The following is a 19,345-nucleotide window of genomic DNA, read 5'->3' on the forward strand; positions in this document are numbered from 1 at the left end:
TTACAGAGAAAGTGGATACGGATAAAAGTTCTATGGATGAATTTGTGGAAATTTCAAATCAAACACTGCAAACAACATGGAAAGATTACAGCTGGAATCCCAGGAATTTATTTAGACCTTATTTTTGCAGTTTCAAGCATACAAAGAAGTCTACACTATGTTGCCGTCAACAGATCGTTATGAGTAATCTCATTTCGCACACTAGCTGGATGTAGCCGGTCCTGAAGGTCCGCTACATCCAGGTAGCAGATTCTTCCCCTTGGCGATGCAGCCTTAGCACTCACCCTGTGTGCAAGAACAAAACAATGCAAATGCATAAGATGACTGAATAAACAGTAGTAGTGAGTCATGTGAAATGATGTCAGTGTAAATAAATCCCTTCTAAACACTCACAGTCCTTAACTGCAGCCGGTTACAACCTGCAAAGAATCACATGGAAGCACAGCAGTGAATGTGGAGCAGCCTACTGACTCCTCACTGGGAGGGCGAGTCTGTCTGTTCTGTGCATTGTTAACATGTCAATATTTAATTCATCATATAACTTAATTACAAACACCAGTTTATTGTGAGACTCATTGAACAATCATGGATACATCATTGACTTCTGTAAAGTTAAATTTATACTTACAGGCCGAAAATGAAATTCTTCCATCGGTGCAAACACCGTCGGAATACATAGGAAAGAAGCCCGTTTCCACACATTCCAGTCTCAACTTCTCACCATTCCCTATAAATTTAACTCCGTCACTTATGAATTTAGGATCTCGATCAGTGTCCACTGAACAGAAGTTTGCTGCACAAAAGAACCAACCGGTTAAACTTTCACCCACACAGTCAAGCTCTTTGACTGAATTTTACAGGTGACATTTTTTAAATGTTTACCTTTGCAGGTGGGTACTTCTGACCACAAACCGTTGCTGTAACACACCACTTTCTCTGGTCCCACTAGTTGGTAATAACTGTTGCATTGGTACTTCAAAAACATTTCACCAATTTCCACAACATCACCATTAGCAACTGTGGGGCGTTCTCCACAATTTATGACTGAAAAACACAAAAAAAGTTAAGCTGTAACTTAAACTCAGATTTAAAGATTCAAGGTAAAGATAAAGGTAAGACCCACAAGTTATTAGCACTTTGGATTTTCTTTGGAATCTTTTTCTTGCTGATTCATAATAGCGGCCCATAAGGAACATTAAAAGGTGACACACTGACGACACTCACCTATACATTGTGGTTTGGGAGACCATATGCCATCTAGACAAGTGCTTGTCGCCCACCAGCCCTCAACTGCTGGTTTACGTCCGTTATCGCAGCCATAACGGAGCTTTGTTTCATGACCATAAGAGCTCTGTTCAGGGACCAAAAAAACACTGTTCAGTTCGGGGGCTGAACAAGGCTGATCCGACTGTCGCGCTGAAATACAACATCAAATAAAAGTACATATTAAACAATTACCAAGTCAAGATCATTTTACGTGGCATAAATGAATGTTCTTACCATGCTGAAATCGTTGAAACCAAACCAGGAGAACAAACCCAAAATATCTTCTCCAACCCATTTTGTCACAAATTAAATCACCAAGACGAAGCAGAGCTGAGAGCCAGTTTACATGCAGCCAGTTAATCATTTGTTGAGGGCATTTCCCCCAAAAGTTAGGAAACAGTAAACATTGCGCTGAGCTACTCTCCTCATGCAGCACACACAACATGAACAACAAGCTTTGGGTGCTTTAGTCAGATCAGTAACATGCAGCAAAAATATGAAGGTTCTTCAAATACGTAAACAAAGTAAATGGATCAATATTATGTTCTGCTGTTGCTTCATTTGCACTTTGTTTTTAATCCGTTGTCCCAGTTTTTTTACCCAGTGGACACATTCAAGAAGAGGGTTAATAATATTCTACAAAGCACCGCTCTTGTCTTTCCCCTTTGTTCACATGTTTAACGCAGAATGAATCATTTTATTTGTCAGACATGCCGTGTTTATAAAGAAATCGATGAGTTAGTTTACAGTCCAGATTCCAATAGATAACCTGAAATAACCTGAACCTCGTCTATGGTCAGAGGTCAGTATCATGAAGCCACAATACGCAGCAACTAGTAACAAAAGATGGGATACTGGAATCAAGAAGCATGTAAAGCAAATAAACTCCATTATTTATTCATACAGGCCGTTACAATAGGTATTCTGAAACACACATGTTACACGATTCAATTGGATAAGTTCTAAGCGTAAAGTCACTTATGGGCAGGTCATCATTAAGTTTACTCGTTAGTCTGTCGGTCTATAGTTCTGTGTATTTTGCAGAGATGCTGCTTCAAGTAATTTAATACAAAAGGCCTAAAACGTGCTCATATATCCAATGGGTCAAGTAAATCGTGTAAAGATTTCTGTTAAGATTTCTATAGAGAACTAAATATTCAGACTACTGTAGACCAAAGTAACTTTCTTCTTATTCAAAGTAACGGTCTTGTTGTTAGTGAATTAAGTGTTACAATCATGAAAAGATACAAGGAAATGTTGGAGGTTTCTGGGAAAGAAATCAAATGCTAACGTGATGAATCACACATTTTTGGGTCCAGTTGTTTTCCGGTGGAGCCTCTTGGCTCACGATTATGGTCATAACTTGTACAACCTATAAAAAACAAAACAGCAGTGAGAATTTCAGAAGGTAGTTTAACACACAGAAACATTGTTATTGATTCGTCTGTTCCATTTCATCCTTACTGACCGCCAGAGGCAGTGCTTCACACTGGATCCTCTTCTGTCTCGCGCATGCGCAGGTCGAGTCTTTATACCAACAAAGTCACTTGTGACCTCGGATGACCTCCCTGACATACCTAACACTGCCGATGTGGTGCTAGTTGACTTACTAGGTCAACAGTAGCACTGTGTACAATTGTTTCTATTGATGTTACAGCTTCACAGTTAGCAGGGTGGTCCTGCCCAGGATAACTGATGCGGTACCGGTTGACTCGGTTAACAGCAGCATTCAGTACGCTACACTTGTTCTGTAAATATTTCGGCTAACTGGACGAGATACATCTGACCAGAACGACACGCACATTGTGTCACTGGAGATCTGGCAGTAATCACGGTGTCCTCACTAACACAGCAGAATGCTGGCGCTGAGACTGCGACTATCGGTTAGCAGAGTGTCCTCGCTCAAGCTAACTCGCAGAGATGCTAAGTGGACTAAATCGACATTGACGTGGTGTCCACTGAAGCTTTTTACACTGTGCAGCTGTCGGTTGGCCATGTATCCTCGCTCACGGTGATACACAATTTGCTACAGCGACTGTCCTAGTGAATAGAATGCTCGACCGCTCCCCTCTCGCTGTAAGGACCAGCTATTCGGCCCATCTCCACAGTAGCAGAGGTGGTCCCGCTCGAGCTAACTGGTGGAACCACCCAAGCCCTTCTCAGAGCACTACCACCGTTAGGATGGCCTTGTGGGGCTGTCTATGCCCCGGCTGCTCCATGTCCCCCGTCGAAGTGTCCCTGAGCAAGACACCTAACCCATAAATGGTCCCCGGGCAAAAATGTATGAAGCCATGGGTTAAAAATGCAATGTAAGTCGCTTTGGATAAAAGCCTCAGCTAAATGACCTGTAATGTAATGTAGACGGTTGCCTTACATCCTTTTCCGCCTGTAGGGTGGACTGACAGCGGGCGGGTCGGAACAATAGTAGCATCAAAACACTACCTTACACCCCAAGGAGCCCCTGTGGCATTTTGCCTGTCACAGCAGATGCCTGCCTCCGAAGGCAGTGCGCAGGGGTGTAGAACAGGACTCTGCTCTGGACCACAGGAGCCCGCCAAGGTTAAAGAGCTAGTGCTCAAGCATTTCCCGCTATACCGTGAGGGAAAGCAGATGTTTGTCCGGTTGGTCAACACCTCTGCTGTGTTGACGACTATCAGAGGGGGTCAACTGATTACGCTTACTTAGGAAACCTTTGCCTGACCAGCCTACGGGCAATAACCAGCAATGAGTGACTTCTGCATCCAGAGGTGATGCCGACCCACTATCCCCACCCGTTCTCCCTGAAAGAGGGGACCACCGCTCTGGGTCAAGATGCTCTGGCTCACACGTGGCCAGAGGATCCTCTTCAGAGGCCTTTGTCTCTGATCTGTTCTTTACAACAAGAGGAACCTCTTGTTGCAACCAAAGGGCTGGGTACCCGATGTACCCGCCCGAGAGGCAAAAAACAGATGGAAACTGTTTTCTGACCGGTGTGCCATTCTCAACAGGACCCCGGTACAAGGCCCTGTGCCTGCTGTACTTGGGTTTCCACAAGTCCCTCCTCTATAAGGGCAAGTCTCCCTCTACCATTGGATCACAGGCGGCCCCATTTTGGGGCAGCATACCAAGGTTGACATCACACATCACACAGTAAGGAGCCCCAGACTGGCGTCCCTCTGTCAAAAAAAAAAAAGAGGGGGGCTTCGCAATCATGTCCTGTGAGTGGCCATATATATATATATATGATTAAAAAGTCAACAATGGGACAGTTTTTTAGTTCTTGACCAAGGATGAAACTGCGTGGTGCCCAAGTTGTAGTTTAAACACCAAACTATTGTTGTATATGTAACATTTCAGGAAATGTACAGTACTCAACAGAGCTTCTTCCATGCTTGTTTACACAGAACTGAACCCACAAAAGGGAGACGTCGTCTGTTTGGAGTCCAGATTTCAAAATGATTTCCCGGATTGCCGCAATAAAAAGTCTGTGTAATCAAACTGACCCACTTGCGTAGAAATTAATGATTAATACGATCCGCTTTTGTGTGTGATGGCCATCCGCCGGAAACTAACACGTGAGAGCAGTGATAGTTTTGTTTTTTGTTTTTAACATTTTATTTACATTTTTCAAACTGCCTCTTAAAAGTTTTGGGTCACCTGCCTGTTGATATTTTTCGGCTGCAGGTCACAGGGAGCCGAGCGCGGGGGCACCTTTGTTTCAATGAATAAATGGTCTTACCAAATACAGAACTTAATATCCATAGGCTTTATAGAATATTCACAAGTTGCATCTTGTTCATTCTGTACACATGGCATCCATTGTAGTCTGTCCATCCCGGGAGAGGGATCCCTCCTCTGACGTTCTCCCTAAGGTTTCTTCCCTCTTTTCCCCATGGAAGGGTTTTTCATTTTTTGGGGAGTTTTTCCTGTGCCGATGTGAGGGCTTCGGGACAGAGGATGTCGCATGTGTACAGTAAAGCACTCTGAGGCAAATTTGTAATTTGCTATTTTGGGCTGTAAAAAATAAAATGAATTGAATTGAATCTTTGTAATGCTGATTAAACCTAAACTGTGGCCTCTTCAAGGAAATATTTTTCCATTCGTGCAGTGTACCGTGTACAAGAACCGTGTAATGAATACCAACAATAAATCCGTGAAATCCAAATTTAAAAATTAAATCACTTGTTTTTGAAAATATGTTCACTTACAAGACTTACAAGCGGAGAAGAGACAAACTGTCAAACATTTCCTGATCCCTGATTTCTCGGTAACGGATAAAAGTGGATACGGATAGAAGTTCTATGGATGAAATTGTGGAACTTTCAACTCAAACACTGCAGACAACGTAGAAAGATTACAGCTGGAATCCCAAGAATTTATTTAGACCTTATTTTTGCATTATCAAGCCTACAAAGAAGTCTACACTATGTTGCCGTCAACAGATCGTTATGAGTAATCTCATTTCGCACACTAGCTGGATGTAGCCGGTCCTGAAGGTAGCAGATTCTTCCCCTTGGCGATGCAGCCTTAGCACACACCCTGTGTGCAAGAACAAAACAATGCAAATGCATAAGATGACTGAATAAACAGTAGTAGTGAGTCATGTGAAATGATGTCAGTGTAAATAAATCCCTTCTAAACACTCACGGTCCTTAACTGCAGCCGGTTACAACCTGCAAAGAATCACATGGAAGCACAGCAGTGAATGTGGAGCAGCCTACTGACTCCTCACTGGGAGGGCGAGTCATGTAACTGAATTACAAACACCAGTTTATTGTGAGACTCATTGAACAATTATGGATGAATCATTAACTGCTGTAAAGTTAAATTTATACTTACAGGCCGAAAATGAAATTCTTCCATCGGTGCAAACACCGTCGGAATATTGAACAAAGAAGCCCGTTTCCACACATTCCAGTCTCAACTTCTCACCATTCCCTACAAATTTAACGCCGTCACTTATGAATTTAGGATCTCGATCAGTGTCCACTGAACAGAAGTTTGCTGCACAAAAGAACCAACCGGTTAAACTTTCACACACCCCCAGTCAAGCTCTTTGACTGAATTTTACAGGTGACATTTTCAAAAATGTTTACCTTTGCAGGTGGGTACTTCTGACCACAAACCGTTGCTGTAACACACCACTTTTCTTGGTCCCACTAGTTTGTAATAACTGTTGCATTGGTACTTCAAAAACATTTCACCGTTTTCCACAACATCACCATTAGCAACTGTGGGGCGTTCTGCACAATTTGTGACTGAAAAACACAAAAAAAGTTAAGCTGTCATAGCAAACTCACTTAAAATTGCATCACAGTTAAAGAAATACTACCCACCTTCCACCTTAGCCCGTGTCCCTCCGTCATCAGATTCAGTGGAGTGTCCTGATCCACCAAAACATTCATTAGTACTGGCGTGTAATCGATAGTGACATTAGATAATGATAACTGATAATTGATACAAATACACAGATGGTGAAAGGACTCCACCTTCAGGTTGTGTCTCAGTGCCAGTGGATGTACCGCGCCCCCCACCTGCTCTCCCCCACACTGCAGAACCAGAGAGCACAAACATTCACTCTCATGGATCACAAAATGAGGCAAGGTCCAATAAGTAAATCTGGTTGTTAATGAAAACATGCAGAAAATAAAAATATTACATCTCCCAAAGACGTTACGTGTCGTGATGCAAGTTTCTAGTTTCAGCGGCCAGTCCTAATACATATCTAAGCATTACACACATACATCCATCGCCAGTCATGAGTTGCTTATTGAAACAAAGCTCAAATTGTTTAGAAAAGGGTTTTTTTTGGAAGTAGGTTGTGCACCAAGAAAAGGAAACAGCAATCTGTGAACACATTTTGTTAATGAAGAAGACAATTGTTACAAGTAAACAATTAATTTCACTTGTTATTGTTCAAAAGTGATTCCCAAAAGTTTAATAAAAGATACCCTCACCATTCATTAATTATTTTCATGACAAAGTGTTATGCCACTTACAGCATGGTGGGCTTGGAATCCAGTTTCCAGATATGCAATAGAGAGATTCTTTGGAGTTTGCGGCATCCACAGAATATCCATCCTCACATTCATACTCCAATTCTGTACTGTCCGGAAAGATTTCCTGGTATCCCCGATGAATGATCACTGCGTGGGGGATTTGAGGAGGCTCCTCACATGAATTGATATTTTCTGCAAAGAGGCGAAGGATGAAATACTACTTGAATTGGTGTAGCTTTGGGAACTCAAAAGGTATATTTATTGTTTTTTCAGCTTGGCGGTATGAAACATCTGACAGACTTACTCTCACAGACCAGCACAGGGGACCATGTTCCATTGGTACATGTGGTAGTGGCAGTGTTGCCTTTGAGGTCATATCCGTCAAGACATTCTATCCTCTTTTTGTACTTATTATTGTACCAACCACTAGTGGTTTCTTTTACATTGGGTATATGTGGTTCTATGCAGGCGGTTTCATCTGAGGAGGAAAGAAGGGGTTTACCATGGCGGCTCTATTTTTTTTATATTAGTCTAGCAACAAATATTTCAAAAGACTTTAAAAGCAAATGCTCCACTACCCTGAATCTGAAAAAAAAAAATTCCCAAAGTTTTTCATTTTTTGACATAAATATTGAACACCATCGTTCAGATACGTAACATAGTTTTTACTCCACGGTGTCTTACAGCTACAGATAGAGGGCGTCATCAATTTAAAGGTTTTATACATTGTACGAATACAATAAAGTTTTCCAAATAGCGTTGGAACAAAGACATTAAAGGTGACGGAGAGTTTACTGTTCATGCTGAAGACAGACTGAAGGCTTTCTGCGTCTCCGACACTCACCTATACATTGTGGTTTGGGAGACCATATGCCATCTAGACAAGTGCTTGTCGCCCACCAGCCCTCAACTGCTGGTTTACGTCCGTTATCGCAGCCATAGTAGAGCGTTGTTTTATGATCATAAGAGCTCTGTTCAGGGACCAAATATCCACCGTTCAGTTCGGGGGCTGAACAAGGCTGATCCGACGGCCGCACTGAAATACAACGTCAAATAAAAGTACATATTAATTTACAAAGTCAAGATGTTTTCAAGTGACATAACATATTAATGTTCTTACCATGTTGCAGTCGTTGAAACCAAACCAGGAGAACAAACCCAAAATATCTTCTCCAACCCATTTTGTCACAAATGAAATCACCAAGACGAAGCAGAGCTGAGAGCCAGTTTACATGCAGCCAGTTAATCATTTGTTGAGGGCATTTCCCCCAAAAGTTAGGAAACAGTAAACATTGCGCTGAGTTACTCTCCTCATGCAGCACACACAACATGAACAACAAGCTTTGGGTGCTTTAGTCAGATCAGTAACATGCAGCAAAAATATGAAGGTTCTTCAAATACGTAAACAAAGTAATTGGATCAATATTATGTTCTGCTGTTGCTTCATTTGCACTTTGTTTTTAATCCGTTGTCCCAGTTTGTTACCCAGTGGACACATTCAAGAAGAGGGTTAATAATATTCTACAAAGCACCGCTCTTGTTTTTCCCCTTTGTTCACATGTTTAACGCAGAATGAATCATTTTATTTGTCAGACATGCCGTGTTTATAAAGAAATCGATGAGTTAGTTTACAGTCCAGATTCCAATAGATAACCTGAAATAACCTGAACCTCGTCTATGGTCAGAGGTCAGTATCATGAAGCCACAATACGCAGCAACTAGTAACAAAAGATGGGATACTGGAATCGTGAAGCACATTTTCATATTAGCTATTTAATACATTGAACAGTTTGTCATTGAGTCCCTAATGAGCTCTGATTCTTATCATTCAGTCCTGATACTAAACCTCTTAAAAACACATTTGCCTGATCCATACCTGTTTTTGCTAATCTGCTCTGATATCTATGTTATCACACTAACACGCTAAAAAAAGACAGATAGATGTGCTTAAATACGACGACAAGCTAAATGACCACAGTGATATTTATTTTTAACTAATTTAAATGGCCCTTTGTGAAAGTATTCACAGACAGTCGTACACAGAAAAATAAACTCCATTGTTTATTAATGCAGGTCTTTACAACAGGACATCTAAAACACACCTATTATGTTACACGATTCAATCGGATGAGTTTTAAGAGTAAAAGCTGTTCACAGCCAATACTTTGCTTTGGTGAAATGTGATTTCATAAGAAGTCTGCAGAAATTGATCATTGCAAAGCTTTGATCCATTTTGTGCTTTGTACTATTTAGCACGTTGGCTAACATGGGGAACTTTGGTAAACATTGTACCTGCTTAGCCTCTCATCGTCGTGTTCATCATGCGGCTGTAAGCGTGACGTTAACATGTAGCTCAAAGACCTGTGTGCTAATGCTAATGTCAGAGGCACTGGGACGGCTGTAGCCTCCTCATGTTCATCCATCAATAGATGTGTTCACTTATGGGCAGGTCATCATTAAGTTTACTCGTTAGTCTGTCGGTCTATAGTTCTGTGTATTCTGCAGAGATGCTGCTTCAAGTAAATTAATACAAAGGGGATAAAACGTGCTCATACATCTAATGGCTCATGTCAATATCGCAAAGATTTCTGTTAAGATTTCTATAGAGAACTAAATATTCAGACTACTGTAGACCAAAGTAACTTACTTCTTATTCAAAGTAACGGTCTGGTTGTTATTTCATTAAGTATTACAATCATGAAAAGATACAAGGGAATGTTGGAAGTTTTTGGAAAAGAAATCAAATCCTAACGTGAGAATTCGCACATTTTTGGGTCCAGTCTTTTTCCGGTGGAGCCTGTTGGATCTAGAAGAGGTCCATCCTGCCGTCCATGCTCTTCTGTGCTGTAACAGCAAACTCCCTGGTTACAACACAGACAATAAGCAATGAATAAAAAAGTTAATTAAGTCACACAAAATCCCAATAAATTATAGTTTAATATTGAGTGATCTAATATTAAATATGTAAAACACTTACACGGTAATGGTCATAACCTGTACAACCTAAAAAGAAACATAAAACAGCAGTGAGAATTTCAGAAGGTAGTTTAACACACAGAAACATTGTTATTGATTAGTCGGATTCATTGATTCAGTCGGTGATTGCTGCACCTACTGAAAGAAATCAGATGGGTTTTATCCCATATTTCCGTCTGTGTGAACAAAGTCTTTGGCAATTCCATTTTTGACTTGCTTTTTAATTCTTGTAAATTCAGACCCTGCCACTGTTTCTTGCTGAAGTTATAACTACTTCATAAGTTGTGCTCGTGAGTCTTCACCAGGACGGCGTTTGTTGGACTGAAAATAAACAACATTTTCACAAAAGCAACAGTCAATAGCGACTTATTGACGTGTGTTAATCCGTCTTTGGAGAACCATCAAGCTCTGTGACACAGAGCCATATGATGGATAAGGCTTCAGCTGCACAGGCAACCACTTATTCATAGGATCAATTCATCATTAGATACATTATAGATGTATTTATGATATATTTTTTGGAGTGAAGGGATTGAAATGTAGTTAACGTTGGAACGCTTTATAATATCTCACAAATAAATAGCCTAAATAAACATTGTGGAAAATTTAAATATAAAGACGATACTTAAATACTTACACAGGGTATAAATCATTTTTCCATTGATGCACGTAACCTTTCTGGAAACATCATCCCAAATACATGGAATAGACTTCTCCTCTCCTTCCTTTATAAAGTAATTTACAGATGGTTTTAAATTGGCCAATCGAGCAGGATCCAGGAGGCAAAACGCTTCTACAAAATATTAAGAGAAAAGAAACATTTAAAGATTATATTTGGGGATATATGGTTGATATGCTTGGGGAGTAACCAACACCTGTATTGGTTATTTTATACCTTTGCAGATGGGTAAATGTGACCAGCGGCCATTGCTGTTACACGTCACGGTGTCTGAACCCACTAGTACGTAATAGCCATTACATTGGTATTTCAGAAACACAGCATTCCGCTCCACAACATCACCGTTTGCAACATGTTGGTGTTTTCCACAGTTTACGACTGAAATGTAATGAAGAGGTTATTTAAAATGTGACATTAACATGAACGTTTTCATTTAGTCAACCTAAAACGTGGCTGTAATTTGACTTAATTCGCATTTTTTCCAATGTGTGGTTCTCCTGCACCGCGGTGTCTCTCTCCACATGACGTCACCAGCTGCCCTCAACCAAAAGTTAGTGCTGTGATGATGATGAAGACAAAATCCCTGAATCTTTTCCCACCAATAAAACACTTAAGTGATATCCCAATTGTAGTTGTTACCTTTCAAACCAAGTCCCAGACAGATTTAATTTAAATGCCCAGTAGCTGTACATTCAATTTCTGTTGTTACAGTAACTGGTTGGCAAAGTTTGCAAAAGTTACACCAAGTGAATACATCAACCGAGTTTTATACATTTGAGTTAAAAACAGGGAAGTTCATTAATTATTTACCCTTTGTGTATAACGGTTTAATGTCTCCCTCATTCAAGCCAGGGGTGGTAGACATTCCTGATAAAGGTAAGACATACCAGTTATTATTACTTTCTTTCTGATTCATAATAATGGCCGAAATGCTTTACAATGACCCTTTTTAATGTTTTGCCAACATTTTTAAGAAATGTTCATAACTTACCCCCAGTGTCCTGTTGTTTCTGACTGTCAGTTGAAACTCCAGCATTTCCAGCATCTGGTCTGCTGGCTGATGAGTGGAATATGAAAAGACATTTGATATATTATCACACACACACACACACACACACACACACACACACACACACACACACACACACACACACACACACACACACACACACACACACACATACACACACACACACACACACACACACACACACACACACACACACACACACACACACTCAGTAGCTTGGCTTTCATGAAGTGGACCTAAACAAGTATTACTCCAATGCAACCTTACAATATAATGTTTCGTTAATCACCACCCCCCAATTGTTTAGATATTGAGTATCAGTTTTACTTCTTTCCCATGCACGTTATTTCAGCATGTGGACAATGATCAGAGATGATCTATTTTGCAGTAAAGAAAAAGCTTTTTTAGCACTTAGATCTCAGCGTGTTGCACACTTACAGCATGGTGGGCTTGAAGTCCAGTTTCCAGATATGCAATTGAGAGATTTTTTGGAGTCTGCTCCCTCCACAGAATATCCATCTTCACATTCATACTCCAATTCTGTACTGTCCGGAAAGATTTCCTGGTATCCCCGATGAATGATCACTGCGTGGGGGATTTGAGGAGGCTCCTCACATGAATTGATATTTTCTGCAAAGAGGCGAAGGATGAAATACTACTTGAATTGGTGTAGCTTTGGGAACTCAAAAGGTATATTTATTGTTTTTTCAGCTTGGCGGTATGAAACATCTGACAGACTTACTCTCACAGACCAGCACAGGGGACCATGTTCCATTGGTACATGTGGTAGTGGCAGTGTTGCCTTTGAGGTCATATCCGTCAAGACATTCTATCCTCTTTTTGTACTTATTATTGTACCAACCACTAGTGGTTTCTTTTACATTGGGTATATGTGGTTCTATGCAGGCGGTTTCATCTGAGGAGGAAAGAAGGGGTTTACCATAGCGGCTCTATTTTTTTTATATTAGTCTAGCAACAAATATTTCAAAAGACTTTAAAAGCAAATGCTCCACTACCCTGAACCTGAAAAAAAAAAAATTCCCAAAGTTTTTCATTTTTTGACATAAATATTGAACACCATCGTTCAGATACGTAACATAGTTTTTACTCCACGGTGTCTTACAGCTACAGATAGAGGGCGTCATCAATTTAAAGGTTTTATACATTGTACGAATACAATAAAGTTTTCCAAATAGCGTTGGAACAAAGACATTAAAGGTGACGGAGAGTTTACTGTTCATGCTGAAGACAGACTGAAGGCTTTCTGCGTCTCCGACACTCACCTATACATTGTGGTTTGGGAGACCATATGCCATCTAGACAAGTGCTTGTCGCCCACCAGCCCTCAACTGCTGGTTTACGTCCGTTATCGCAGCCATAGTAGAGCGTTGTTTTATGATCATAAGAGCTCTGTTCAGGGACCAAATATCCACCGTTCAGTTCGGGGGCTGAACAAGGCTGATCCGACGGCCGCACTGAAATACAACGTCAAATAAAAGTACATATTAATTTACAAAGTCAAGATGTTTTCAAGTGACATAACATATTAATGTTCTTACCATGTTGCAGTCGTTGAAACCAAACCAGGAGAACAAACCCAAAATATCTTCTCCAACCCATTTTGTCACAAATGAAATCACCAAGACGAAGCAGAGCTGAGAGCCAGTTTACATGCAGCCAGTTAATCATTTGTTGAGGGCATTTCCCCCAAAAGTTAGGAAACAGTAAACATTGCGCTGAGTTACTCTCCTCATGCAGCACACACAACATGAACAACAAGCTTTGGGTGCTTTAGTCAGATCAGTAACATGCAGCAAAAATATGAAGGTTCTTCAAATACGTAAACAAAGTAATTGGATCAATATTATGTTCTGCTGTTGCTTCATTTGCACTTTGTTTTTAATCCGTTGTCCCAGTTTGTTACCCAGTGGACACATTCAAGAAGAGGGTTAATAATATTCTACAAAGCACCGCTCTTGTTTTTCCCCTTTGTTCACATGTTTAACGCAAAATGAATCATTTTATTTGTCAGACATGCCGTGTTTATAAAGAAATCGATGAGTTAGTTTACAGTCCAGATTCCAATAGATAACCTGAAATAACCTGAATCTCATCTATGGTCAGAGGTCAGTATCATGAAGCCACAATACTCAGCAACTAGTAACAAAAGATGGGATACTGGAATCGTGAAGCACATTTTCATATTAGCTATTTCAATCCGGAGAGACTTGTTGAAATTTGAACAATGCTTTATTATAACAGGTATAATATGATATTGCAAGTTGTTTGGGGCTTGGACTCCATCCTGCTGCAGGATAGACCCGGGGCCGGGATCTCGAGCCGAGACGAGGCATATCCCCCCCTTTGGGAGTCCAGACACTGGTGGTGGTGGTAGAGCCCAAGTTGCATAACTCTCCTGCTATGCCAGGTTCTGCTGTAGATTGGAGGTGTCAGGGGTGGTGGCGGGTCACCTTTGGAGCGTGCTGAAATGACAACTGACAGCACAAGAGAGGAGAACAGTTTTTAACATTTGCCTGCCCCAATGCGATTGGTTCACGGTAACGACACCCACGTCTGATACTACCCGACCCCGCCCCTAATCAGCTGGCCGTGCGCCCCCAGGGAGAAAGGAGGCCACCAGGGAGAGAGGAGGCCACCAGGGAGAGAGGAGGCCACCAGGGAAGGGCACAGCCTGTCCAGTCTTCCTGACTGAATTTTCGCCTAAGCTTCATTTAATACATTGAACAGTTTGTCATTGAGTCCCTGAGCTCTGATTCTTATCATTCAGTCCTGATACTAAACCTCTTAAAAACACATTTGCCTGATCCATACCTGTTTTTGCTAATCTGCTCTGATATCTATGTTATCACACTAACACGCTAAGAAAAGACAGGTAGATGTGCTTAAATACGACGACAAGCTAAATGACCACAGTGATATTTATTTTTAACAAATTTAAATGGCCCTTTGTGAAAGTATTCACAGACAGTCGTACACAGAAAAATAAACTCCATTGTTTATTCATGCAGGTCTTTACAACAGGACATCTAAAACACACCTATTATGTTACACGATTCAATCGGATGAGTTCTAAGAGTAAAAGCTGTTCACAGCCAATACTTTGCTTTGGTGAAATGTGATACTCTCTTATTGTCTTGACAGAACTCGATACCATGTTGAGATAACAACACCATTTTGTCATTTTTACAATCAGGAATCACACATTTTTGGGTACAGTTGTTTTCCGGTGGAGCCTCTTGGCTCTGAAAAAGGACGATCCCACCATGCATCATCCTCTGTAACGCAACAGCAAGCTCCCTGGTTACAACACAGACAATAAGCAATGAATAATCCCAATAAATAATACAGTCCAATATTGAGTGATCTAATATTAAATATGTAAAACACTTACACGATTATGGTCATAACCTGTACAACCTATAAAGAAACAAAAAACAGCAGTGAATATTTCAGAAGGTAGTTTAACACACAGAAACTTTGTTACTGATTAGTCGGATTCATTGATTCAGTCGGTGATTGCTGCACCTACTGAAAGAAATCAGTTCACACAAGATGGGTTTTATCCCATATTTCTGGCTATGTGGACAGATTTATTTACAATTCCATTTTTGTAAGCATGTTTTGAGGTATTTAGGAGCCATGCACCGTGCTTTGTGTAATCGAGGGGCAACTCGACCTAGTGTGGTCGAACAGGAGATGGTCGCGTGGCAGAAACGGTGTGAACTGGCAGAGGCTTACAGTTTTTTTTGGATTGCTAAACGACAGCGGGCACAACTGGAGTTACATGTGCAAAACTCTAACTACAGTCTGCACAGCAGCAGTTCATGTGGACCAAACTCTAGTTCGTTTTTTAGTGCTTAAACACAGTTTTCAAAACTCTACACACTTATCCCATGACTTATCCACAACCTGCACAACACTGGATTTACAGCACTTTGTTCAAATGCTAAAACACTGCTGTCAAAACTGTGAACCACACATTCAAAACAGAATGTGCCTTTTTAACACTGCTGATTGCAATTTCAGCTGAAAGGCTGAGCAGGTGTCTTGTTTCAGACTTGTTAGTGAAGACGCACACACACATATATATATATATATGTATATAGGTAGAGCTCAGAAAGACTAATTTTGGAAATGGAACAAGCAAGACGGCTTGGTGGAGGGAGACAAAGAAGAGACAAAGAGCTGTTATTTCAGATGAAATAAGGGCTTCACTTCTAGACCATGTGGTGACCCACGGTCTCTCATTGAGAAGGTTGAGGGTGGAACCCAATCTGCAAATATCCACAGTGGCATCTGTAATGCCAATTCTCCATCATCAACAGGTGAGAGGAGTTTTTCTCTGTCTGGAGGTGGAACGTGTTTGTTCACCTCCCACATGACCAAATGTCTCTTCTGGAAGCCGGATGTGAGGACACTAGTCCAGAGGACTGCCAGGGATGGATGAGGACCTCCAGAAGATTCTTCCCCAGGTTCATGGCAAGAGAGAACATTAGATGTGATGTTGATGAAAACCTGTGGCCTGATGCTAGAGAGAGGCAGGATTAGTCCCTCAATTATTTGTTCCAATTACAGTGTGTACTTTTAGTTTCTACCTTTTTTTTCTTCTCATAACTGTAATTACATAAATTACTACAGACTTGAAGCAAACGGCTAATTTTCATTTACCTTAAAAAATTGTTATGTTCTAAAAAATGTAATAGATCATGTGAAAGAATGTCACTCTTTGAAGAAAATCTTAATTTGTATGAAGTCACTGAAATAAGCTGTGCTCGTGAGTCTTCACCAGGACGGCGTTTGTTGGACTGAAAATAAACAACATTTTCACAAAAGCAACAGTCAATAGCGACTTATTGACGTGTGTTAATCCGTCTTTGGAGAACCATCAAGCTCTGTGACACAGAGCCATATGATGGATAAGGCTTCAGCTGCACAGGCAACCACTTATTCATAGGATCAATTCATCATTAGATACATTATAGATTTATTTATGATATATTTTTTGGAGTGAAGGGATTGAAATGTAGTTAACGTTGGAACGCTTTATAATATCTCACAAATAAATAGCCTAAATAAACATTGTGGAAAATTTAAATATAAAGACGATACTTAAATACTTACACAGGGTATAAATCATTTTTCCATTGATGCACGTAACCTTTCTGGAAACATCATCCCAAATACATGGAATAGACTTCTCCTCTCCTTTCTTTATATAGTAATTTACAGATGGTTTTAAATCGGCCAATCGAGCAGGATCCAGGAGGCAAAACGCTTCTACAAAATATTAAGAGAAAAGAAACATTTAAAGATTATATTTGGGGATATATGGTTGATATGCTTGGGGAGTAACCAACACCTGTATTGGTTATTTTATACCTTTGCAGATGGGTAAATGTGACCAGCGGCCATTGCTGTTACACGTCACGGTGTCTGAACCCACTAGTACGTAATAGCCATTACATTGGTATTTCAGAAACACAGCATTCCGCTCCACAACATCACCGTTTGCAACATGTTGGTGTTTTCCACAGTGTACGACTGAAATGTAATGAAGAGGTTATTTAAAATGTGACATTAACATGAACGTTTTCATTTAGTCAACCTAAAACGTGGCTGTAATTTGACTTAATTCGCATCTTTTCCAATGTGTGGTTCTCCTGCACCGCGGTGTTTCTCTCCACATGACGTCACCAGCTGCCCTCAACCAAAAGTTAGTGCTGTGATGATGATGAAGACAAAATCCCTGAATCTTTTCCCACCAATAAAACACTTAAGTGATATCCCAATTGTAGTTGTTACCTTTCAAACCAAGTCCCAGACAGATTTAATTTAAATGCCCAGTAGCTGTACATTCAATTTCTGTTGTTACAGTAACTGGTTGGCAAAGTTTGCAAAAGTTACACCAAGTGAATACATCAACCGAGTTTTATACATTTGAGTTAAAAACAGGGAAGTTCATTAATTATTTACCCTTTGTGTATAACGGTTTAATGTCTCCCTCATTCAAGCCAGGGGTGGTAGACATTCCTGATAAAGGTAAGACATACCAGTTATTATTACTTTCTTTCTGATTCATAATAATGGCCGAAATGCTTTACAATGACCCTTTTTAATGTTTTTATTGATAAGAAATGTTCATAACTTACCCCCAGTGTCCTGTTGTTTCTGACTGTCAGTTGAAACTCCAGCATTTCCAGCATCCGGTCTGCTGGCTGATGAGTGGAATATGAAAAGACATTTGATATATATGTATATATATAAAATATTTTTTGCTTTTTCATATGATAATGCGAAATGTACCAAAAATGATCAGGATTTGGTACATTTAGCATTATCATTTGAAAAAAGCACGACAATATTCAGATAACCTTTTCAAACGTTTAGAGAAAATCTAAGAATGTTCAGGGGACAAATCTGACATGTAGACTGAACGCCCTATGTGAATCTGCTGAATTATTGACGTTGTTTAAAAGACAAATGAACACATTGACAGCAAACATAATGTGATGTTCTTACCATGAAGTAATCTTGGAAAACAAGCCAAAAGAACAAATCCAAGACGTCTCCAGCACATCTTGTTGGATAAGAATCGTCTCCCCCACCAAGCAGACCAAGCAGCGCAGTGCAATTGAAAGCCAGTCAATAATTGATATGAATATTTACCCTAGAATTTAGGAATGCAGTGATCGCTCTCTGCAGCGGTCTGACGTCACGCTGCTGCAAGCAAACAAACACTTGCTGCATATTGATTTCAGAGATGAATTTATCTGATTAAAAAGTCATCAACGGGACAGTTTTTTTAGTTCTTGACCATGGATGAAACCACGTGGTGCCAAAGTTGTAGTTTAAACGCCAAACTATGGTTGCATATGTAACATTTCAGCAAATAAACAGCACTGAACAGAGCTTCTTCCATGCTTGTTTACACAGAACTGAACCCACTAAAGGGAGACGTCGTCTGTCTGGAGTCCAGATTTCAAAATGATTTCCCGGATCGAACTCGTGACGAAATTAATGATTAATTAATGATGGTAGTACTAATGATGATAATACAATCCGCCGGACACCGAACATGTGAGAGCAGTTATAGTTTGTCAAGTTTGCATTTCTAACCATTTAAATACATTTTTCAAATTGCCTCCAAAAAGTTTTAGGGTCAGGGTTAGTTTTCTTCATCCTTTCACAAATTTAACTTCAAGAGTAAAATTACAATTTCAAATGCATAACTTTGCCCTCAGTTTGCTCGGAAGCTATGATTAAAACTTACATTAATACTTCCTACAGTGCAGGGAGAACAGTTTAAACCCTTTCTCACAGAAATAATTAAACATTGATCAGAGATGATTATTGAACCATAACATTTCAATGTTTTGGAATTATTTTTATTTTATA

The 19,345-nt window shown here is 40.2% G+C and overlaps 3 protein-coding genes and 1 long non-coding RNA gene across 7 annotated transcripts; all 4 read right to left on the bottom strand.

Moving 5' to 3' along the window:
• Positions 1–80: 80 nt before the first annotated feature.
• LOC144405505 (complement factor H-related protein 3-like) lies at positions 81–1,641 on the bottom strand. The gene is made up of 6 exons (XM_078099148.1): positions 1,501–1,641; positions 1,225–1,351; positions 883–1,044; positions 629–793; positions 394–419; positions 81–285 (listed from the first exon to the last, which is right to left on the bottom strand). Exons 1-6 carry the CDS (start codon positions 1,501–1,503, stop codon positions 274–276), a joined length of 495 nt encoding a protein of 164 aa, XP_077955274.1. The 5' UTR covers positions 1,504–1,641; the 3' UTR covers positions 81–273.
• A 3,958-nt stretch (positions 1,642–5,599) lies between these two features.
• On the bottom strand, positions 5,600–8,559 carry LOC120816533 (complement factor H). The gene is given in 12 exon segments (XM_078098916.1): positions 5,600–5,784; positions 5,893–5,918; positions 6,085–6,249; positions 6,342–6,503; positions 6,582–6,629; positions 6,735–6,794; positions 7,245–7,436; positions 7,549–7,722; positions 8,089–8,280; positions 8,365–8,419; positions 8,422–8,460; positions 8,551–8,559. Coding segments are annotated over 12 exon segments (1,134 nt in total). The 3' UTR covers positions 5,600–5,772.
• Positions 8,560–9,292: 733 nt separating this feature from the next.
• Positions 9,293–13,690, bottom strand: LOC144383028 (complement factor H-related protein 1-like). Of its 4 annotated transcripts, XM_078099144.1 has the most exons (10): positions 13,489–13,675; positions 13,213–13,404; positions 12,672–12,845; positions 12,368–12,559; positions 11,891–11,956; positions 11,710–11,766; positions 11,116–11,277; positions 10,858–11,013; positions 10,222–10,247; positions 9,293–10,105 (listed from the first exon to the last, which is right to left on the bottom strand). In XM_078099144.1, the coding sequence occupies exons 1-10, from the start codon at positions 13,616–13,618 to the stop codon at positions 9,992–9,994; spliced, it is 1,269 nt and encodes a 422-aa protein (XP_077955270.1). In that variant the 5' UTR covers positions 13,619–13,675; the 3' UTR covers positions 9,293–9,991. The 4 variants fall into 4 exon arrangements, with proteins under 4 accessions (XP_077955270.1, XP_077955272.1, XP_077955271.1 ...); XM_078099146.1 differs by lacking the exon at positions 12,672–12,845 and having other exon boundaries at positions 13,489–13,690; XM_078099145.1 differs by lacking the exon at positions 11,116–11,277.
• Positions 13,691–14,933: 1,243 nt separating this feature from the next.
• On the bottom strand, positions 14,934–18,597 carry LOC120816535 (uncharacterized). Its single transcript, XR_013467121.1, has 7 exons — positions 18,470–18,597; positions 18,100–18,165; positions 17,924–17,980; positions 17,330–17,491; positions 17,072–17,227; positions 15,342–15,367; positions 14,934–15,247 (listed from the first exon to the last, which is right to left on the bottom strand). It is a non-coding gene; the product is annotated as an uncharacterized LOC120816535 (long non-coding RNA).
• Positions 18,598–19,345: the final 748 nt, after the last annotated feature.

Source organism: Gasterosteus aculeatus, chromosome 3 (genome assembly GCF_964276395.1).
Source record: "Gasterosteus aculeatus chromosome 3, fGasAcu3.hap1.1, whole genome shotgun sequence".
Taxonomy (NCBI): Eukaryota; Metazoa; Chordata; class Actinopteri; order Perciformes; family Gasterosteidae; genus Gasterosteus; species Gasterosteus aculeatus.